General features: G+C 40.6%; 1 protein-coding gene across 8 annotated transcripts in view; it reads left to right on the top strand.

Annotated features, from left to right (window-relative positions):
- LOC130908901 (cadherin-18) overlaps positions 1–24440 on the top strand; it is a 425189-nt gene that overhangs the window by 322632 nt on the left and 78117 nt on the right. For all 8 annotated transcript variants that reach the window (XM_057824823.1, XM_057824822.1, XM_057824821.1 and 5 more), the window contains one exon: positions 9858–9977. In XM_057824823.1, coding sequence (XP_057680806.1) covers positions 9858–9977 — 120 coding nt within the window. The remainder of the gene's footprint in view (positions 1–9857; positions 9978–24440) is intronic.

The raw sequence follows: 24440 nt of genomic DNA, 5'->3' as shown, positions 1-24440 counted from the left end.
ATGTAGAGGTACCACTGTATTTGACAGCGGCATCATAGGACTGTCATAAGATCAAATGAAGCATCATGAAGCTTTGATCCAATTGGCTGAGAAGCTTTGTTGCTTCAAGAAGCATCATTTGGCCGTCACTGCTCCCCTGCTGCCACCTGCTGTCAACACTGTTGTCATCCAACATGCCTCCTAACATGCATTACAGCGTTACAGATGTAAGTAACAATGAAAATTCATGTTCTGTGCTAATTATTTCTTCAGTTACTGTTGCAGTTGTTTCATTAATTGCTAGTTATGCTATGTGGTAACACTTTGAGAGTGGCGCCATAACACTCTCATAAGACTTCATAATTATGACATGAAACTACCATGAGCATTAATGAATGCTTATGACATGTCATTTTGTGTCATCCGGCAAATTATCTCACTTTTGAATGGATGTAAAGATCCAAGCTGGACATAAATGGAGTTAGTGACATAGTTCATAATGTCATTAATGCCCATGATAGTGTCATGTCATATTTATGACGGTCTTAAGCAGTGTTGGGCATGTTACTTTAAAAAAGTAATTAATTATAGTTACTCACTACTTCTTCCAAAAAGTAACTGTGTTAGTTACTGAATTACTCTATAGTAAAAGTAACTAGGTACCAGGAAAAATAATTATTTCCATTACTTTAAAAAGAAGTTGCGGAATGTCAAAGAATTTGACATGTTCTGAGCAGTATTCGAGTCAGTTGAATAGAGAAGAACAGACAAGTAGTTGTGGTATAGAACCTTGTAATATTTATTACACCTCACCAGCAACAGATTTATCCCACACTTGAAGTGCAACAAAAATAAACAGTAAACAATATGATAAAATAACAATCAGCAGTAAAAAATATAAAGTGAGTTTAATCAATTAAATCTAATTCTCACAACCTGAGACAACTGGTCAAGTAGACATAGCCTACTGTACTTCAAGTATTTTGACTTGAAATAGTGTTTATATCTCCACCTTGTAAAGGACAAATTTTGCTCTAAATGCTCTGCCATTATATCCCTCTGCATCTGTTTTGGGTGTGTGTGTGTTTGCCGCACACGCTGTTCCGGTTTGTGTGTGAAAACACCGGCTCTGATTGGCTTACCATGACACATGACTCTCAGCCAATCACAATCACTTACATCGCATCTATCCAGGTAGTGCATTCAGGTAGCCTCATCCCCCCACTCCTCCCGTCAGCCTAAAAGCATCTGCCGTCCTCAAGATGGAAGCAGCATTCTTGCTGGCTTACAGTGGGGGATGGGAACGAGGCTAGCATTCAGGTGTAGCAAAAACAGAAACGTTAGCAAGCTTTGGAAAGCATTGTCTAATTGAATGAGCAGGGACAAACAGCCAGGAGTCATAAGAATTACGTGCTGTAATATTCTGATACAGGATTATCCGAGGCACCTTAAAGTGCACACGGCGCCAATATTGTTTTGCTCACATGATGCGGGAGTGAGTTAGAGACGCGGCCTGCCGAGAGCCGTACACTTATGTTAATGTTGAAGTTATATGTGCAATTAAAAAGTGCCAGCACGTCCTTTGTGGTATATCTTTGCTAAGAAAAAGCACAAAACAAAACACGTGCGCTATTCTCGAACCTGAACGCACCCCAAGTCTTGGATGACAAATAAACAGAGAAGAGTAGACTCGCTACGGCTGGTAGTTTCTTCAATTTATTCAAAGTAAGTAACGCATCGCTTTTGACCGTCAATAACTGTTTTCCGAAATTTCCAAGTTCGCGGTGAATCAGTAATAGCCACACTTTTGCTCAATAGACGATGTTTATTTATTAGAAAATGCAGAATAAAAGAGATTTATTGATTACACTCCCACAAAAGCAAGCAAACAGATATCAAAAACAAGCAGACAAATGGTAACGTGATGCTGGATTTGAGTTTGTCAATCTCAAGATCCCCGCGTTACGTTACAGCACAACTAGTTGTCCCTTAGCAATGAAAATCGCTTACCGTGACAAACGAGTGGGAAGCCAACAAGACTCCAGTAAAGCGGCAACCGAACACTTCCGGGCGACCCGTGAAGTCCGCCAGGGGTCACGTACGGATCGCCTGGCTTTGCCCCTTTGCTGCTTTACTGGAGTCTTGTTGGCTTCCCACTCGTTTGTCACGGTAAGCGATTTTCATTGCTAGGGGACACTTGGTTGTGCTGTAACGTAGCGTGGGGATTCTGGGGTTGACAAACTCAAATCTAGCATCACATTACCATTTGTTTGCTTGTTTTTGATATCTGTTTGCTTGCTCTTGTGGGATTGTAATCAATAAATCTAATTTATTCTGCATTTTCTAATCAATAAACATTGTCTATTGAGCAAAAGTGTGCCTGTTACTGATTCACCGCGAACATGGAAATTTCGGAAAACAGTAACGGTAACGGCGGAAAAAATAATTAGTTAGATTAACCCGTTACTGAAAAAAATAACGGCGTTATTTATAACGGCGTTATTCCCAACACTGGTCTTAAGACACCACTGTCAAAGAAAGTGTTACCTATTAAGCCTAATAATATCAACAAATAAGCCGCATTGGACTATTAGCCACAGGATTCAAAATGAGGGGAAAAAAGTAGAGGTTTATAGTCCAAAATTTACGGTAATAGGAAGTGACCTGGGTATTCCCCCAAAGTAAGCAGAAAGTGCCCAAATAGGGTAAATGAGTTAACTTATGACGCATTAAGATAACTTGTTAACTTATTCACTGCCACAAACGTCAATTTTTCATACAAAAGGGGGGATAGGAAAACACTACTGTATGACAGGGCAAGGTAGGTGTCAAATTTTAATCAATGTAATGTGTAAAAGGTATTTCACTTTAGCTCTACATGAAAAATGTTTACAGTCTTTTTACTATCAAGCGTAGTTCAAACATAATGTCCACTTACTTGAATGTGAGAATACACCTAACATTGTGGCTGACACATATCTTCCCGCACCAAGCTGCACGGTAGATATGAAGCCGTGCGGAGTGAATGTACATTAATTATGCAAACATCAACATAGCCGCAGGCACTCTCTTAATATACAGTCAATACGTGCCAGCTCGCTCTCATGTGTATTCATGTCGACATCGACGAAGAGCGCGCGTGCGACAACGACTCCGCTATAAATGGCCGCGTTTGCTGCAAAAATGCTGCAACGGCTGTTTTTGTGTGAAATGTTTTTGTTAATATCAACTAACAAAGTGAATGAACATGTCAATAAGTGTTCAGTTGGGGTTAGCAGGGTTGAATCTTTTATTAGCAATGAGTGCGTCCTCTTTATTTTCTTGTTACTTCCTGTTTTCCTGTTTGATACGTTGTTGGAATTCTTTGAGCTAGCATTAGCATTAGCTTTGCTACTGACGAAAATACAGACATGTGCAAATGAGTTAACTGTAAATGTAAACAAACGAAATATTCATCATGCAAATGTGCTACATAAGGCTCATGTTGAGGCAGAAGTGGGTAGAGTAGCCAAACATTTTACTCAATTAAGAGTAGTGTTACTTCAAAATATTACTCAAGTAAGAGTAGAGGTAGCCATCCAAAAAAATGTACTCAAGTACAAGTAAAAAGTATTTGGTGCCTTAAGAGTGGTTGCCTTAAACTGGAAGAACATGGAACCTCCCTCGCTAAAACAATGGATTAAGGAACTTTCGGAAAACATAGGAATGGAAAGACTGACCTACATCGCTCAAGGAAAACAAAAAGAATTTGAAAAACTATGGGACAAATACATGTACATTGTATCAACAGTCTGAGATCTCAGAATGTAATTACGTCTTCTATATAATGAAGTATTTTTCATTTTTGTCTTTGCAAGCTGTGTGAATGTGTGTGTGAATGTGTATAAGATTATTTTTTAGTATTTTTTTTCTTGATTTTATTTACTTTTATTATTATTATTATTATTTTATTTTATTTTATTTTTTTAACTTAATTGGGTTGTAATATATGACCTCCTTGTGGTCATCATGTTTTGAATTTTCAGTTCTTGTCCTTTTTTTTTTTTTTTGAAAAATAATTCAAAATATGAAAAAAAAAAAGTATTTGGTGAGAAGAAGGCATGAGTAACACTGTGAGTAACTGCTTACAATGTTTGATGTTTTTTTTTTTTTCTTTAAACAATGGTATTTTTTTTCTCGGCACAAAGTTATGTATATGAACTGTTATTATTATCCTGTACTATAACATATTACATAACCACATTAAACCAAAGAAATACAAAAAAAAAAAAAAAATTAAAAAAAAAGCTGGCGAGAGTTAAAAATCTACAGAAATTAAGCATTATCGTCCGAAGAGCATCAGGGCCCTCCAGTGGTGGAAAACATATTTCTTCTTGTGAAACTAAAAGGTTCATACTGTGTCTTCGGTTTTCCGTGTTCAATCGGTGCCAAACTGGGAGAGAAATTAAAATCTTTTCTTTCGAGTCATGTTGACAGCGGCGCTCAATGTCAAATACTTAATTCTTTACGGTGCTTTAGAGACGCCACATGATTGAACAGGCCGACGTGATCATAAGAACGGCAAGCTTGAGTCTGATTTGTATAATGAAGTCAGGTGATTATTGTTGAGACATTTCATTGGTGAAACTGGTTGAGCCACTGTTGGCGCCTCTGGCAAAATAAAAGTAAAATCTAATGCTGGATGTAGAATAAAGAGGAAAAATGTAACGAATAGTGTAGCCCAAAGCCAGCTTCTGCCGCCTAACTCTGGTCCATCTAGACCCCCTGCCTTCACTGCCACCCAATTGGCAGCGCACCCTACTCCATCGGTCCACCCTGCGAGTGGTGGGCCCATAGGGGTGAGGAAAAGCCACATTGCCTCTTCGGGCTGAGCCCGGCCGGGCCCCGTGGCAGACCCTTCCACCAGGCGTTCGCTGACGGGCCATCCATCCAGGCCTGGCTCCAGACATGGGCCCCGGGATTCCTCCAGGCAGGGTCTCCTTTTTCTCTCCTCTATTTATCATGGGGTTTGGTGAACCATACTTTGTCTGGCCCTTCACCTGGGACCGCGAGACGCTCAGAGTCGAGGCGCTGCTGCTTCACGTAGAAAGGAGTCGGTTGATGTGGTTCGGGCATCTGGTGCAATGCCACCAGGGCGCCTCCCTAGGGAGGTACTTCTGACACGTCCAGCTGGGAGGGGACCTCGGGGCAGGCCAAGAACCAGATGGAGGGATTATATCTCGAAACTGGCTTGGGAGCACCTCGGGATCCCCCAGTCAGAACTAGTTGATGTGGCCAGGGAAAGGGAAGTTTGGGGATTCCTGTTGAAACTGCAACCCCCGCGACCCGACTCCGGATAAGCGGTTATGTATGGATGGATGGATGGATGTGTAACCTAAAATAGCAGAGTAAGAGTAGCTTTTCTTCCTCACAAACCTACTCAAGTAAAATTATGGCTTACTAAAACTACTCCTAGAAGTACATTTTTCTCAAATCGCTAAGTAAATGTAACTGAATAAATGTAACGTGTTACTACCCGTCTCTGTGTTTAGGGATGTCCCCGATCCAATCACGTGTACAGAAATCAGGACCGATCACGTCATTTTGGGATGATGGGAATCGGGTACTACAAAGATATTGTCAAAAGAAAACTTTTTTTTTTTTTTTTTTTTGCATAATGCAACTTTACAACAAAACCGGAAATGGCAGAAGTGGCAATCAACACTGCAGTTAGGGGAACGTTATGCTAGTTGTCGTGGGAAGCTAACGGTAAGATAGCATCTTGCAAGAGTGATCATTTCTAACATATGGAAATCGGGCCTGTTTTCCAGTTATGTGGTTGGATTGGGGACATCCCTGGCTAATAGATGTCGAACTTACCTCGTCTTATTAGCAATGACTGCGTAATTTATGAATTGAAGATGCCGTGTGATTACATCTACACATCTGGGATTAGCTAAACGAAAGCTCCACTAGCAGTAGGGTTGCCAACAGTCCGGATTGGGCGGGACAACCCAAAATTTTGGAAGTACTGATAAGTACCACCGTGGGGGCAACATAGCACTACGAAATCAAGCAAGCAATCAGAGAGAGGTCTGCTCAGGCACCAAAATGTTCATTTTTATGCAGTCTGCTAACCACCAGTTGCTTCAGAACTGGTACGGAATTGAAACCGGGTTTCGGTACCCAACTATAGTGCAATGTATTTCATTTTTACATTTGTATTTCATGGAACTTCATGTTTTTACATGCTAGCAACATTCTGTTTGTATCCTGCTTTGCATGAGAACAGCCACAAAGTCCATGTTAGCTAGTTGAACCGATGAAACGCCATGGATGACACAAGGGAGGAATCCAAGGTCCGTGAAGGGGAAGGATAATTAGCTCCTTCATCCCGCCCCTCACGAATGCAAATCTCCATGAAAGTAGCTGCTCTTAATCGTGCGTCTCAAATGCCTTTCGGCCATTGTCACAAGATGTCGATGTACCAGCGTCTCGTGTCTTCAGAGGTGAGTCACGTGACCGCAGAGTCGCAAGGTAATGGCCGCTCAGAGGGGATACCAACGCAGGAAATGAGGGGCTTTTAGCGCTCAGCTAAACGATGCAATTGGATGGCGGCGCTTAAGTGACTCTGCGATATATTTGTCGGAAACGGGAGAGCTATTGATGGATAAAACAACTGACCGAGACTCATCTTTAGAACACATTAGTAGAACAGATCAATGGTATTTCATGTTCATAAACGGCAAAGGATAAACTCAGTTCCGTAAGTCGTGAGAATACTTTATCACACAGTACAAAAAGACTAGAAGAAAGTATTGTTTCTATAAAGACCGGAAAATTTCGAAACTGAACTCGAACCGGATAAAAACATAGACTACCATTTAAAATATTTAGGATTAACTCATTAGCTTCCTAGTGCGATCCAATGCAGGCAGTAAGTTAATATTTCAAACAAGCAAACCGTGTGTTTTGCTTCTTAATGTGCAAGATAAAATGTAATGAATAAATATTTCTATTAATAACAAAATCAAATACCACCACTACCACTGCAGGCAAACTAAGCGCCACATCCAAGCTCGTGAATGGCGTTCCGCTCCGACGGGTGTCACATGATCTTTGCCCTCATCATGTAATTAGGCGCCAATGGGTTAATGGAGCCTGTAATGCTATCTCAGCCACACTCTGACTGTTAAATTGGTACACAAAGGCTTGCAGGCACACTGCGCAATGACAGTAAATAAAAGCACCGGCAGGCCGCCATCATTCCTCGTCTTGGAAGGGAGAAGAGGGCAGAAATGAGAACAGCGCAGCGCTTCAGATGAAGGTCAACGCCCTGGGAAAAAAAACAGCTTTAGAGGGGGGTACGAAAGTATAAATACTTGGATTTTTCAGGTATATGTTAGTGTTGTGTTTTTCAGCTCTGCTATTGAAAGTCAGTTTTGCTGAAGCTACTGGAAATGAACTAAAGGGAGAAATATTCTAAGGCTGAAAGAGTATGAAATTTGGATGGATCGAGATAAGGAAAAGTGGTGTTTTGAAGGTCTTGGTCTCAGCTTTGTCATGGATCATCTTGGTTTTGATCTTGTCTCGACTCCCAAAGTGATTTCTGGTCTCGGGCAGCACTCTGTCTAGAATTAATTAAGTTTTGGTCTTGTCTCGCTCTGGACTCCCAAAAGTCTTAAGCTAGGTTCATACCGCAGGTCTTAATGCACGAATTCGATTTTTTTGTGTTTTTCCGACTCGAGTGAGGCATTAACTTGATGGTCGGAACAGGAACAGTCACATAAAACTAAAAATACTTCAAATCCGACCTCGGTCACTTTCGTATGTGGTTAAAATCTGATCTGGGCCGCATTTTTTCAGAATGTGGCTGCGGTCTGAACTGTCAAGTCCCCCAAATCGTAATTTATGCAGAAATTACGTCAGCAAAGAGCGAGAAAGACAGGGCGCTACGGTAGCGATAGAGCTATGCATTAGCATTAGCGCCTAGCTTGATGCTCCTGCACATGCAGGTCAGTTTGCTTAACGCATCTTGGACTGCTAGTTAGTGCGCATGGGAGATACTTGAACAGGCACAATGGACAAAGGCAGTCTGAACGAGCACGCCAAAAAAAGAGATATGACAAAAAATCCAAATTGTGCATTAAGACTTGCGTTATGAACCTACCCCTAGAATTTTCTTGGTCTCAGTGAATTCCGGTCTTGGGTAGTACTCGTTTTAGTCTTAGTTCAGTTTTGGTCTTGTCTGACTCTCTACTCCCAAAAGTCTTGGTTTTGTCTTGGTCTGTATGAGTTCTGGTCCTGGTCTCGTCTTGTCTCATTTTGGTCTTAGATTTTAGTTTTGACTTCCAAAAGTCTTTGTCTTGGGCAAGTCTTGAGTTTAAGCATAACACGAGTAGCTCTACTAAAAACTCCCAGTTGTCCTGTTAAAAAACTACTCGTGAAGACATCAGACCGGATTAAATTTTGTAGATATTCAGAGTAGGGCTGCAGCTATCGATTATTTTAGTAGTCGATTAATCAGTGAACTATTTAGTTCGAATAATCGAGTAATCGGATAGGGGACATTGATGGAGGAAAATAATATGTGACCCGAAGTGAATTAGCACATTATGCCTTAACATTAGCACATTATGCCTTAAGTGAAGCACACTATGCCTTTGTGGTGTATGATTGCCTCTGTGACCTTGATTGTAACAACTTCTCCTTGTTTACTCCGCCACTTCGACGCCTGTTATTGTTTTTCACGCCATTCTGGCGCTTGGGTTCCACAGTTGGGAGGGAATCTCACGAGATAACTTGTTTTGCACAACTTGTTTTTCACGTTACTTTGGCGCCTGGGTTGTACAACAAACCACCACTGGGAGGGAATCTCATGATCTTCAAGGTTGAGTAATACGAGCTAAGATTACCATGTATGGGCAAAATGGTCCGTCTCCTGAGCTTAGAGGCTGGCCACCTTTGTGCTCACGAGGCGGACCGTTATAAAGCAAGGAGCATTCTCCACCCCTTCAGAGTCCGCCGTAGGATTAAAATATGAAATCGCTCGGCCGTGTTCCCCTGCTGGCTCTGACTGAGGCGCTGGCTCTCCGCCCATTGTCAACGGTAAGAGCTTTTTCATTGCTAGGGAATACTTTGTGCGCTTCGACGGTAGCGCGGGGATTTAGAGGTTACAATCTGGATCTAGCGTTATTGTTATCACGTGTTATGCTGTCTGTATTGCTTGCTTTTATGTGGGATTGTAATCAATAAACATCATTAATTCTGCAATTGTCATAAATAAACATTGTCTATTTTGCAAAAGTGTGCCTGTTACTGACTCACCGCGAACCCGGAAATTTCTTGTAACAGACATAAAAAATTAAAATACCTGAGCTGAGTCTCAAACGGTATAAAAAAAATAAAATAAATGAATGAGGGTGTACAACAAAAGAACAGTTGGCTAACTTATATAGCAAAAGACCGCCATCTTAAAAGCTAAAGTTTTTTTTACAATGCTCTTAAATGGTTCAGACGCATATTCACACAAAAATGGATAAATATACTACTGCTTACTAATGCATTAAAAAAAAAAAAAAGAAACATTAGCTAAAATGAAAACTAAGCTTATGTTGGTCTTAACAGGGAGCAGCTGGATTCAACCATGTGAAATGAGGTAGACTTGAGGGCCGTGTATCCACCCGAATCAGTATAACTGAAAATGAAACTGAAAATTGAATTCGAATACTTTATTCTAATCGAATACTCGAGTTAATCGATTAATTGGTGCAGCACTAATTCAGAGGAGAAACCATCACCGTCCTGATTTCTTCCTGTAGCAATGTTTCCCAAATTACTTCCACAATTACCTTTTTTACAAAATCATCATTTATCGGGTGTATTTGTGTTTTTCACAGGCACGTCAGTTCTACAAGTGACTGCCACCGACGCCGACGACCCGACGTACGGAAACAGCGCACGCATCGTCTACAGCATCCTACAAGGACAGCCATATTTCTCCGTGGATCCCAAAACAGGTTTGTTGCCTTCATAACCAAAAAATACTCTGTCTTTGTACTTAAATCTGGCTTTATAAGATACAAGAACAGAGTATTTTTACTCGGTTACTTCTCATCCCTGCTGTAAATAAAAAGATGTGGATGATAACTCTGCTGCAGTGCTACAGGGAGCAGCGTGCTCTTCATCATAAATACAAAAAAACCCTCAACTAGCCTCGGCGGACAGACGGGGGCGGCAGGGGGGTGCTGTGGGGGTGTCGCAGCAGGCTCCTGCAGAGATCTTTTTGTGCGGTAGAAGAAGCGTTTAAATGTAAATCACATCTCAAAGTGGACGACTTTTATGTGATGTGAAAAATGGATTGTCACCAGCCTCTTTGTCATCTTTGTCATGTCTTTGTCTGCCGTCTGTTGAAAAGGCGTGTGTGTGAAGGCGCACACATTAAAGCCGCTGAGGCTTGAAACCGTAATTTCAAACCTAAAGATTGACTTGAAACCGGACTTTTAAACCTGAACTGAAAGCTGTACCTGGGATGGTTCACGTGTCAGCGCCATTGACGGCGGTCGACGTCATTTCGACGACCATTGATTTTGGGGCATTTTTGCATCACTTCCTGATGATTTTGAGAGACTCTGGTTATGTTTTCAACTAAAACTCTAAAGTGCCCTATCAAGGGTTAATTTAACACTTAAATTATATTTTAAACCTAATTAAAGGCCATATCTTTCTCTTAAAATCTTAATATAAAACCCAAAGATCAAAATTTGAAACCCTGACTCAAGCTTAAAAACTAATCTTGAAACCCTTAAAGTGATCCTCTAAATTAAATACATGACCGTTAGTTGGCGCCATGGTTTGCGGGCTCGCAGTGATGATGTCATTGGTATCTTTCGTGTTCAACAGTTGCTTATTGCTGCCCAAACTTGCGAAGTAAATGCCACAATGTGCTGCTTTTGGATGCAATTTCAAGTCAAATGGAAACAAGGGGGGTGAAGTGAGTGGTCAAGGTGGAATTATTATTTTTACTGAATAAATGTGCATAAGTGGAAGCTTCTCCCCCTTTTTGGTCCCTGTATGCACGCATCCTACCCACCACGCGTTACAACTAGCACCCGAACATTTTTCCTGGATCCTCAGTCAAGTAAGGGATCCGTCTATTTTCTGGATCCGACGGTCCCACCGCGTCTGCAATATTGGTTTCGGATCCGTCCATTTTTTAGATTCGTCGGCCCCACAGCGGCTTTTTGGATCAGTCTATTTTGTGGACTCGACGGCCTAATTGCGGCTGGGACATTGCCATGGTATCGGTCTAATTCCTGGATCTTCGAGTGTGTAAAAAACGCGGATTTGGATTGCTATTGCTATCTGTTTTGTTGACTATTCTTCGTGGGAGTTTTCCCCAAATCATACTAAATAATTAAAGCACTATGGCACGCTACAGTGACGACAGTGACTCTGACGTGGACCTTACAACAATGTTGGGAGTTCGTCAGGGAACGCGTGTTTGCATACTGCCTAGCTCCCGAGTGAAGAGTGGTCAAGGTGGAAATATTATTTTTTTGTGAATAAATGGCCATAAGTGGAAGCTTCTCCCCTTTTTGGTACTTTTATACACGTATCCTAGCTACCATGCGTTACAATGTACAAGACATGGATTACACAAGGTGTGCTCTTTGGCCTGTACTGCAAGCATACGGGATAAGTTTGAAAACGCAAATGCTTACCTTGAATATCTGCTAATAAAACCGGACAGCATACACTCTCGCTCCCAACCGGACTTCCCAACAGGACTCTCTCGCATCACCAGTTTTGCCCAACTTTTGTCTTATCAGGTATATGCTGCTTTTTCCCTGAAGCTCGTCTTGTGAACGTCCGACAGTGATGTCCTGCTCTTCATTTTTCAGATGTGGTTCAAATAGGAAGGGTAGAACTGACGATATGTTGGAAAAGCTAACGAGTGACACGCTGGAATTTCCGCAACGGTACCAGTGACGTCATGCACTGCGACGTAACAAAAATGGCAACCTATCACTTAAAATAATTTTACAAACTTTATTAAAAAAAACATTAAGAGGGGTTTTAATATCAAATTATTATAACTCATACTAACATGTATGTTTTAAGAATTACTTGTCTTAAAAACAGAGGATCCCTCTAAACCTAGTTTCATACACAATTTTGACATCCTACCCCTGTTACAGCATTCGCATTAGCATTAGCGCAGGCCTGATTATAATTGTCGGAATCCTCCCAAAAATCAAGTGCTAGTCATTTGAGTCTACCTGACCAACTCACCTCTCACGCGGAATACGATTCATTCGCATGTGCTGACTCAACGACCACTTGCAATACTTGCCAGAGGCGTGCGAGAGTTTTGGCACGCGACGGAAGGCCAGCTGCACGTTCCTCACACACGGACATTCATCTACTCAAGTCGCCTGTTGTTTTCGCCACTGGCCATCGACCCTCATCCCTCACGCATGGAACTCCAGAAAAAGAAGATGGAGGATGATGAGGGGGAGGTGGAGCTCGCCTGCCACTTTGTTGTCATGTTGAGTCTTAACGCGGGCGACACGGTATCTCCACGGGATTCCGTTGCTTGAGTGCACGACTCGCTTTGTTTTTGTTTGAAAACAAGCTAGCTTGATGGGCAGTAAAAATGTTCATGTTTGGCATTGTGCTAACATTACGGGTGGGGGTACGTCGTATGTCATCAAGTGGAATCTCGTCGGTTATCCATTTTGTAGAAACAATTGCTAATAACCTGACTTTTAATTATTCGATTGGTTTCAGAAATGGCTCATATGAAAGCTACGACCCTCCCAAATGATGTTGAATGTACAAAAATATATTTGTTTCACTGAAAACAGATTTCCGAGGAAGCATCCGAGATTCACTAAGAAAACAGTGAAGTTTGGTGGTGGCAAAATCATGGTCTTGGGTTACATCCAGCTTGGGGGTGTGCGAGAGATCTGCAGGGTGGAAGGAAACATAAATAGTCTGAAATATCAACAAATTTTAGCTGCCTCTTACATTCTTAACCATAAAAAGGGACAAATTCCGCAACAGGATGGTGCTCCATCATATACTTCAATCTCTACCTCAAAGTTCCTCAAAGCAAAGAAGATCAAGATCCTCCAGGACTGGCCAGCCCAGTCACCGGACATGAACATCATTGAGCATGTCTGGGGTAGGATGAAAGAGGAAGCATGGAAGACGAAACCCAAGAATGTTGATGAACTCTGGGAGGTATGCAAGACTGCTTTCTTTGATGTTCCTGATGACATCATCAATAAATTGTATGAATCCTTGCCAGACTGCATGGATGCAGTCCTTCAAGCCAATGGAAGTCATACAAAATGTAAAATTTGGATCTCACAGCACCACTACTTAATTAGCTTATGTTATGTAACATATTTTAGTATTTGAAGTACATTTTTTGTTCAATTTTCACACTACTTTCTGTAGGCGACAAAACTTTTGTCTTGCCAAAATTTGACCTTTATGTCTTCATGAAATGAGATTTTTTTTGTCAGTGAAACAAATATATTTTTGTACAGTCAACATCATTTGGGAGGGTCGTAGCTTTCATATGAGCCATTTCTAAAACCAAATGAATAATTGTTTGTCAGGGACTGTATATGTCGAAGTACAATGCTACTCTGTTAGCGAATGAGGCTAACGGCCGCCTGAGGTAAATAGAGCTTTACTGGTGAAAATTCTTGTGAATATATGCTTAAATCTTCGAATTCTTTATAGACATGGCCGTAAAACAGTCTGGATTCTTGGTTAAAGGCAAAAAAAAATGTGCAGTTGAGCATCAAATTTACGTGTATATGTCGAAGAATGACGCGGTTCCCATTCTCCCATTGATTTTTTTTCACAATGTTTCAAAATGCGTGCATGGTACAAAAAATATATTTACTTTGAATCCTCGAACAATTAATTCCTGAGACAATCCTTCCTGTTTGTAAGCGGTATGTAGTTCTTCAAAATCCAAAATCCAAAAATCCAAGCTTGAATCCAGCTTTGACATGAGCGTGTGCCGTCTTCGCCTGACTATACTAAGTGAAGCTCGGCTCCCTCTGATAAGGCGTGACGCAAAGAATGACGACGTGTCAGGTCAATAGGTAATGAAGTCTATGGTTATGTCTTCAGTAGGATTTCTCTGAAGGGAATTTTATATATTTGCTGCCTTTAACAGTGCTAGATGTTCCAATCCACATGAATTGGGAGGGTGGCACCATCCCACTTCCAATGCATGGGACGTCGACTAGTAAGCCTGAACGATATATCGTTTAAACATCGCCATCACGATGTGCGCGTGCACGATAGTCCCATCGCAAGGACGTGTGATAGTTTTTATTTTTCTGATCCACATACGCCTTGCTTTCTGCTCTGCGCACAGCCTTACACCCTCCCTCTCCCAGCTCTTTGAACCTCACAGTCACTGCAGCACTTGGTTATCAAAGTTAACGATGCTGGTCGTCTTTGATCTTGCCAAAGAAGCGGACATCACAGCGCAGCAAGTGTCAATCATCGTTTAACTTGTTAAACAGTTTCTGCAAGGAAGTTGCTTTAGAATGAATGCGTGTGTGTGGAGACGTTTGAGACATATAAAATAAATGCCAGAAGTGATCATGAGTTTGTAATTTCTACATGTCACAGCTAAGGTAGATAAACAGAAGTATTTAATAAAGCCAAGAGTTTTTCTACTACAGTACTTGTTCAGAAATGATTTGGTTGGACAGTTATGTTTAAAACTGATCATAATTATTAGATTTGAAGTGCTTAAAACCATTTTTTAATGTATATATATATTTATTAGGGCTGTCAAAATTATCGCGTTAACGGGCGTTAATTAATTTTTAAAAATAATCACGTTAAAATATTTGACGCAATTAACACAGATGCCCCGCTCAGACAGATTTAAATGACAGTACAGTGAAACGCTCACTTGTTGTGTTTTATGGAGTTTTGCCGCCCTCTGCTGGCGCTTGGGTGCGACTGATTTTATAGGCTTTAGAACCCATGAGCATTGTGTAAGTAGTTATTGACATCAACAATGGCGGGCTACTACTTTATTTTTTGATTGAAAATTTTACAAATTTTATTAAAACGAAAACATTAAGAGGGGTTTTAATATAAAATTTCTATAACTTGTACTAACATTTATCTTTTAAGAACTACAAGTCTTTCTATCCATGGATCGCTTTAACAGAATGTTAATAATGTTAATGCCATCTTGTTGATTTATTGTTATAATAAACAAATACAGTCCTTATGTACCGCATGTTGAATATATATATCCATCTTGTCTTTCCATTCTAACAATAATTTACAGAAAAATATGGCATATTTTATAGATGGTTTGAATTGCGATTAATTACGATTAATTAATTTTTAAGCTGTAATTAACTCGATTAAAAATTTTGATAATTTGACAGCCCTAATATATATATATATATATATATATATATATATATTAGGGCTCTCAAAATTGTCGCGTTAACGCGCGGTAATTAATTTTTTAAATTAATCACGTTAAAATATTTGACGCAATTAACCCACATGTCCCGCTCAGAAAGTATTCTGCCTTTTGGTAAGTTTTACAGCAAGACTTTTTGTGCTGTCCAACAGCGAACTCTTGTGGTCGCTTTGCGACATGGTTTATTGTTTTCTTTCCAGTTCATTATGGCTGCACGACGTCTCGGGCTGATAATGTTGTGCTTATATGATCCTTGGACAAGATTTGTCCGTAAGTATGGTTGTTGTAAAGAATGTACATATTATGTTAGTAAGCGAAATGTTATATTTTTTGTATGAGACGCTTTTTGTTTATGTTTAGTGAACCTGTATAGCGTGCTAAGCTAACGTTGTTGCTAATGCAATGCTTGTGTACTTTTTTTTTTTTTTGTAGTTTTACGACGGTCTAAAGAGGACAATGGTTTGAGGCCATTTTATTAATAAATCAGATGAAAAAGGAAGAAGTCTAATTATTAAGGCGTCATTCACTAGCTGTCTAGCTTTGGAAAAAGTAGACGCTTCGGAGTGAGGACAGCATAGACAGATTTAAATGACAGTAGAGTGAAATGCCCACTACAGTCCTTTTGTACCGTATGTTGAATGTATATATCTATCTTGTGTCTTATGTTTCCATTCCAACAATTTATTTTACAGAATATATAATAATTTACAGAAAAATATGGCATATTTTATAGATGGTTTGAATTGCGATTAATTGCGATTAATTACGATTAATTAATTTTTAGGCTGTAATTAACTCGATTAAACATTTTAATCATTTGACAGCCCTAATATATATATATATATATATATATATATATATATATATATATATATACTTTTTTTTTTTTTTTTTATCATACTTTGGGGAAAAAGTGAGGAAAAAAACATGTCTTATATGTATCTCTTTCCAATGCTAAATCTGAATAAATACATTGAGCACACACACAAAAAAATAAAAATTTGGAGGACGGGGTGCGCAACTTCGCGGTTTTTCACTTATCGCGGCGGGTTCTGGTCCCCATTAACCGCGAAAAACGAGGGATCACTGTACACTGTGGTCATGGTGAGTCATCCAAAGTCTTTCCAAACAGCTATTCAAGTCATCTAATGAAAATTTCTTTAAGAAATAATATATAATTTTTTTTTTAATATCGCAATATAATATCGGAAACCCCCAAAAAATCGCAGCAAGTTTTTTCCAATATCGTTCAGGCCTATCGACTAGTGATAAATTCATTTTACGGCTGCCAAAATGTCACACTTACCCTGCCCTACCCTAGTCTGTCCTGTTTTCTCTCCTGAACATCCATCACCGGCAAACGCAGCCAATGAGTGCAAGAAATAATTTAATCACGCAAAAAATTCACACTTCTTACTATCTGATAGACATTGATTTCGACCGCCTCCTCCTTTGCGAGTTACAACCCAGAACAAAAGCCATGGAGATAAAAACAGGTTACCCAACGATCAATAACTGACCGCGTCCAGCCTTGACCGACACGTTGTACACTTTTACCTCTCTATGCATCAGAAGCCCAATGAGCAGCTAGCACCAAACCCTGAAGCGTTTTGCATCCTAAATAGGCTAATTTTTCTGCCGATCTGGGATTTGCAAGCGTTTAAATCTACCCAAGGATCCAACACAGATGGAGGCTGCTTCACTTTGCCTCAAGCTGTCACGCCATCCATCAGACAACTTTTTTGAAGGATGTCGAAGCATGCCAGTCTGAAATTGGGGAAGGCAAAAAAAAAAATCTTTGATTGCCATCTAGCTTGAGCCGTGAGGGCGCAGCACTCGGGGATAACACGGAATTGGACGGGCCAGGATTCCCGAAGACAGAGATTGAAGGGCGCTTTGGTAATCTCCTATAATCCTTTTTGTTCACCCAGGAGATTGTCCTCCTTTAGAAGTTTGCAGCCAGACAAAGAGGTGGATCGCGCGATGGTATCGGCGTTAATAGAGCAGGGAGGTTGGGTAAAAGGCTAACCCACCTCGCTGTGTCAAATTGGCCCCGATTCAAGGAAGTCAACTCCTTCTCAATTATTTTCTAAATTAACCCACCGCCCTCAGCAGGGATTCGGAAGAAGACTTTGTGGGCGGCATTGTGGTCCGACTGAGAGTTCAGGGGTGCAAAGCTCGCATTACCTTTTATTCAGACACTCCGAAAAGTAGAAGAGTGCAATTGCGGCGGAATTCAAAAGCGCCGTGCTACAAAAGCGGCCGTGCAAAGTGAAGTTCAACCTCTCAAATGCAAACATCTCAGGAATAAAGCAATGCCGACGTTCCCTGCCATGTTCTAAAGTAAAATAAGCGTGAGTTAATAACAGGCTTTTAGCGCTGTGAACTGCGCAAACGGGAGCTCACGCTGCGCCGTGGCATTTGTATTGTTGCAAGTTTTGTACAGTCTTAACTTGTTCTTACAGTTCTGAACTTTTCCATTCGCCCGTCAGTTTAATCGAAAATGTTTAAAGGTTTTTGTTCATTTGCCTGCCAAGTAATAATGTTCTGGAGAAATTGCGTGGGGATGCTATGCTCTCTCTCCCATACGTCATTTCATGCTAATTTTTTGTAACTTCCTATTAATTTTCGGGCATTTTCGTGAATTTTTTTCATTAAAAATTCATTCGTTTGTTCATTAGCCCCTTCCCATCAACATGGATTGGACATTTAGTGCCCTCAATGGTACTGAAACATGAGCCCTGACAGCCAGACATCCCACTCTAAATAATTTGGATATCAATCATTGTCAAAATGTGGTCACATCGACGGACTCGACGCGCAATTTCGACTTTTTTTAAAAAAAAATTTAAGCTGCGTAAATAGTACCTTATTGTACAACACCGTATCTTATTTTTTCTTTACTATATTAACTTGACGTGTTCTGTCCTCACTAAACGTGAAGCTGTTTAGCTTAACAGACAGCAAGCAATTGTGGTTTTGGAAGCTTTTTCCTTCCACTTTTGACAGTTTGTAAAGCTGTAGTCGAACATATGTACTCTTATGTTCAAAACGACACACATTTTACCAATTAAACACCTGACACAAAACAATTTGTGTTCAAACGTCCAACCCGTCTGAGCAAAATGTTGAATTTTGTAGATAACATTAGCCTAATTTGCCTAGCAAATGTAGCTCTAAACTTAATTACAAAGGCATACACAAGCATATATTAGCTGAAAAAACTTAGAGCCTGATGTGGACCAAACCAGAGGGCAGCTGTCCTTTAATATCCATGTCAGACGAGTCTCCTCCTCAGTCATAGAACTCAGTCACCAGTCCAGCCACACCCAACGCTGCCACCAGAGGGCAGTGTATCCACCATCATTAAACAAAATAAAATACTTTAGACTTTTTGGACAGTTATTTTTTTAAAGGGTTAATTCCGACTTGCGCGAAAATCCGGTTACGTTGCCAGCGTAGGAACGGAACTCGTTCATAACCCGGGGACTACCTGTGCTTCTTTTCCTCTTCTGTCTGCTGCCTTTCTTTCTGTCCCTTCAAAACCCCTTCCTGTTCGCTGCTTTCTCCTAATAAATAAAACTTTATGAACAACCACAATGGGACTATTTCAAACTCCCATGTGTCACATTAAAACTGTTTAGAGCATATAGATACTCAAAGATTTCAATTCCTGTGTCTAATTAGCTGAACAGGACAGTTTAAATTTGTTTTAGTGTATTTACAAGTTCTATATGTTTTCAGGTATTTCAGGTCACTTACTATCGATTTTGAGGCTTTTTCAGGTCACTTCCTGCCAATATCGGGTCATTCACCCCCCCCCACCCCCCAATTGGAAATAAATGTGGATGTTGTTGCCTAAATTTGGTGGATTTGTACCTTTTTGGCAAGAACAGTAAATACAACTTTTCGGAAAAAAAAACATGTAATTTGGGTTAAAAATCGGGGAGCACGATATCCATTTTTGAAACCGATATCGATAACTTCCTGCTCCTCAAGGCCGGTACCGATATGATAACCGGTAATCATAGACTTCACGATCAGTTAACGGGACACGAGGGTCGAGGCCGATTCGTAGGGGGCCTATTTTCAAAACAGCTTTTTAAGTTAAAAGTGCATGCATGGGGCTCTTTTATATCATTATTACCTTGAATCCTTGACCAAATCACTCTTGAGACGCTCCTACCTGCTTGTATGCAGTAAAACATTTGTCCTGTTTCCACCTAAATCCGGCGTTTGAACGCAGCGTGAAAGTTTATCACAGTGGAAGCCAACTCAGCTCTGCCTAGGTCGGCAACCAACGCTAAGGCGTGGCGCAATGTTTGTAGGAGCTGTCATGTCAACTGGTGGTGAAGTCTAAGCAATAATATGTATATAATTTTTAAATGTATATTCACCTGAGTTTTTGAACAGCTGGAGGTCAAAAATACTAATGATGAATTTAGCATAGATTTGCCTTTGACCTAACGAAATTTTTCATGATGACATGAACATTATTATAATGAACAAAACAAAGACAAGAAAAGATATTTAGTTTTTTTTTCAAATAAATATAATTTGAGTCAATCACAATCAATCAGTCAGTGTCATTGACGATGTGTTCCACTGAACAATGACCACTGAACTAAAACATAAACATACAGGTATGGTTTTATCTGCTTTGTCAGCAGATAAAACCATAGACTTCATTATGATTAATTAATGAGACTAGCATCGCACTTCAACATATTTGCGTAAATAAATGCTAGCTGCACATTTTTTTTTTGTTTTTTGTTTTGGTTTTAACTAGGGTTGTTCCGATCATGTTTTTTTTGCTCCCGATCCGATCCCGATCGTTTTAGTTTGAGTATCTGCCGATCCCGATATTTCCCGATCCGATTGCTTTTTTTTTTTGCTCCAGATTCAATTCCAATCATTCCCGATAATTTTTCCCGATCATATACATTTTGGCAATGCATTAAGAAAAAAATGGATAAAACTCGGACAAATATATACATTCAACACACAGTACATAAGTACTGTATTTGTTTATTATGACAATAAATCCTCATGATGGCATTTACATGATTAACATTCTTTCTGTGAGAGGGATCCACGGATGGAAAGACTTGTGACTTTGTATATTGTGACTAAATATTGCCATCTAGTGTATTTGTTGAGCTTTCAGTAAATGATACTGTAGCCACGCCCAAATCCATGATGGGAAGTGGAACCACGACTGTGCGTAGTGCTACCAATTGATATATATTCTCTGCGTTGGGAAATAACATAAGGTGTTAAGAAAAAGATCAATTGCTACCTTGCTTCCCCACATTGCTTCCCATGATATTTCTAATCATAGGGAGAGAGATTGTAAGGCTTTAGCCAATTAAAAAAAGGCTCCAAAGGCTGCCAAAATTCACTCTACTCATTTTACGCTGCCTTTTATCTCTCTATATAGGTAAGACGGCGCCATTACAGATTGAGCGCGACAATGCGTGGGTGGGTCGTGCAGCGCATGCATTAATTGCGTTAAATAATTTAACGTGATACATTTTTTAAAAAAGTAATTACCGCCGTTATCGGGATAAATTTGATAACCCTACCTTAAGCCTAAACTAAAGACCCTAGATGAGTGTAACATATTATGTTTGTAACGTTAAATACAATTAGAAAACGATTTAATTTAAATATATATATATTTAAAAAAGGCATGGCCGATATTTTTTTGTCGATTCCGATACTTTGAAAATGACGTGATCGACAGCTCTAGTTTTAACCAAGAATCGAGACTGTTTTACATCCATATATATAAAGAATTCAGGGATTTAAGCATTTATTCACAAGAATTTTCACCGGAAAAGCTCTGTTTACATATGGCGACCGCAACATTGACTGACAGACTAGCATCGTACTTCGACATATTTACGTAAAATAAATTGTAACTGCGCGTTTTTTTTTTTGCATGTAACCAAGAATCGGGACTCTTTTACATCTATATCATTTATTCACAAGAATTTTCAACGAAAAAAGCTCTGTCTGTGATTTCACTCGGTCAGTTTTGACGGCCATGCCAAAAATGCAGGCCCCCTATTAATCGGCCCCGTGCCCCATCAATATTATTATGAAGTTAAACATTTGGTGCAACAGGAGAGGAGGCTGTTGTGGTCTTGGTCCAGGAAACAACTATCTTAACATGGCAATTACAGGACAGCAAGCCTATCAATAACCAAAAGGCCTCTCAATAACTTGTAAACATATGGCTGTAAATGCAAAAATTTGCTTATTGCCATAGTCAGGTTCATCACTCAGTGACTCAGTCAACTTTGCAAAGCTTTGGCAAAACAGGAGTGGAAACAAACGCACACATCCCAATCCACCGACACCGTGCCAAAAATATTATATATTATCGGGCCTATAAAAAATGTTATCCGATTTACTGGGATGACGTCATAATTCCTATTATTGGACCAATAATTATCGTGCATCTGTGTCATCACTTTCTGATGATTTTCGGGCCTTCCCGTGTCATTTCCCATTTTTTGGTCACATCCTATGAATTTTACGGCATTATCAGGTCGCTTTTTTGGACGTCTAGCTAGCGCCGTCAACAGCACTGAAACATGAGGAGTGACAGCCAGTCTTCCCAGGTTGAATGAATTGGTCATCATTCGACGTGTTGATTTCCGGTTCTTATACAAGAACTCGAACTAGAATCACTGTATGTGCGAATAAGGCTGTTCTACAATGACTACACTATAAAAAGATCAGTCCAACGAGCCATCTGAAAGCCTTTCTAATCCATTTCATTCATGCTATTCATATCAATAAAAGTCCGGACAAGCCTAATTTCTCCTCTACAAAAGTGACTAAATGAAAGCGCTTTTCACGAGGCTTCAAAGGTCATTTCTCCCTCACTTCCTGCGTCAGGACCCCGCAGATGGAAAGTAATACCAGCCTCCTCCCGCGCATCCCGCCGGGTGGAGTAGTCATTAAAAGTGGGTCAAGGAGGCAGCAGAACTAAGACGCACTGGCAGCGAGCTCGCCGCTGTATCGTCTGTCACGGCTCTACCGTTAGGTCGTGCTCATCAGAGATGAATCAGCGTGCAACCACGTCATGAACATGTCCATAGCATCACAGACCTCGGTAATGTGCATTACCCTATTTTTTGGGCTGTCTCACATTTTTTAAAGACTTTGGCTGAGCCTGCAACTTGTACTAAGGTGCGATTTATAATTTTGTGTGTGGTTTGCCCAGTACATCCCCCAAAAAATATTTATTTGACAAAAAATCCCCATTCATTTCGAATGGCACATTCAAACTAACACATTGAGACTGCTCATTCAATTCTCATGGCCACTGATTCACACACACAATGAGTGAAATCTTATTCAGCAAAAATCAGGACAAAGTTACGTTAAAATGCTACAAAATCAACAGGAAGTGACCCAGAAATGCGCCAAAATCAGCACAGAGTGACCTGAATCAACAGGAAGTGACCCGGAATGAGCACAAAATCAACAGAAAGTGACTTAAAATCAGCATGAAGTGACGTGGAAATGCCACGAAATCTACAGAATGTGACCTACCAATGCCACAAAATGGATGAATAACTGAATGGATGATTCAACGTGAAGTGACCTTAAGGTAACCCAAACTCAACAGAACGTGACTTAAAATCAAGACAGTGCCACAAAATCAGCACAAGTGTACTGAATGAACAGGAATTGACCCAGATTTACCACAAAATCAACAGATAGTGACTTGAAATTACCACGAAGTGACCCAGAAATGCAGCAAAATCAACAAAAAATGGCCTGAATCAACAGGACGTCGGACGTCTGACGGTATGATAACCATAAGCCAAAATATCACAGTTTCACGGTATTGCAATTACAGCTCTAAAATGTGTTACTTTGAGATATCTGGGTAAAAAAAAAGACAAAAAATTTCCATTGAACAGGACAATTGGAACATAAGTATGTTAAAATGCAAATCTAAAAGTCTAAATACACAGCCACAGTGCAACATTATTACCATCAAAACAAAAATAATTGAAATATTTTCCATAAAAAGCACGTGTGAATGACTCGTATCACATTATAAACACATTCTCTGAGACGCGCTGAGCAAACTGACCCACATGCGCGAAAGCATCAAAACAAATAACTACGCACTGTGCGTGCATGACATGCGTCAATTTGCCCCGACACAGCCCTGTAAGCAGAACTGAAATATTGCTCATTTGGCGCACACTAAGAAACCGAGCATTATCAGGCTTATCCTTTTCCTCATTGTAGTTTTTTATGACTATGGTCAAGTCCGCCTCCTTTGTAATAAAAGTTCACGCGAGGCGCTAACGCTTATGTATTGCTACATCGCTGCTGCCTTGCGTGCTGCTCTCGCTCTTTGCTGACGTAATTGCTGCATGAAGTCCGATTTGAGAGACTTGACAGTTCCGACCGCCGCCACATTCTGGAAAAAACGTGGCCTGGATCGGATTCAAACCACACGCGAAAGTGACCCAGATCGGATTTGAAATGGTCCGCTTCTATGCGACTTGTCACTTTCAGACCGTCAAGTTAATGCCTTACTCGCGTGTTGTTGAATGTTGTTGCTATCGTCAGCTAAATGTATTTCCGGTTTACACCATGTGGGGGGCCTGTTGACCAGGGAAAGAAAGTGGTGGGGGGCGGAGTCCATAAGATAAGTGATTGGGAGAGGTGGAGTGTACACACATCAGCTCTGTGATCTAGAAACCAGTAATCGTGTGAATCCTTTGTGAGTGTAAGCCCGTTGGCAACCGACCCTACGCTGCCCCATCGCCAATCCCGGCACCGAGGCCCCCACCCGAGCGCGCCCAATCATATTCAGCCACGCGCGAGCCCCATCATACATGCGACAGCCACGCAGACGAGCGGAGATGCCGCACGGGCGCCACCCCAGGGCCACGGCCCCCCACCCTGCCAGCACGCGCGTAGGGAGGGCACGCGGGGGGCGGTAGGAGCCCATTCC

This window comes from Corythoichthys intestinalis, chromosome 20, assembly GCF_030265065.1.
Source record: "Corythoichthys intestinalis isolate RoL2023-P3 chromosome 20, ASM3026506v1, whole genome shotgun sequence".
Lineage (NCBI taxonomy): Eukaryota > Metazoa > Chordata > Actinopteri > Syngnathiformes > Syngnathidae > Corythoichthys > Corythoichthys intestinalis.
This window is presented reverse-complemented; position numbering and strand designations above follow the sequence as displayed.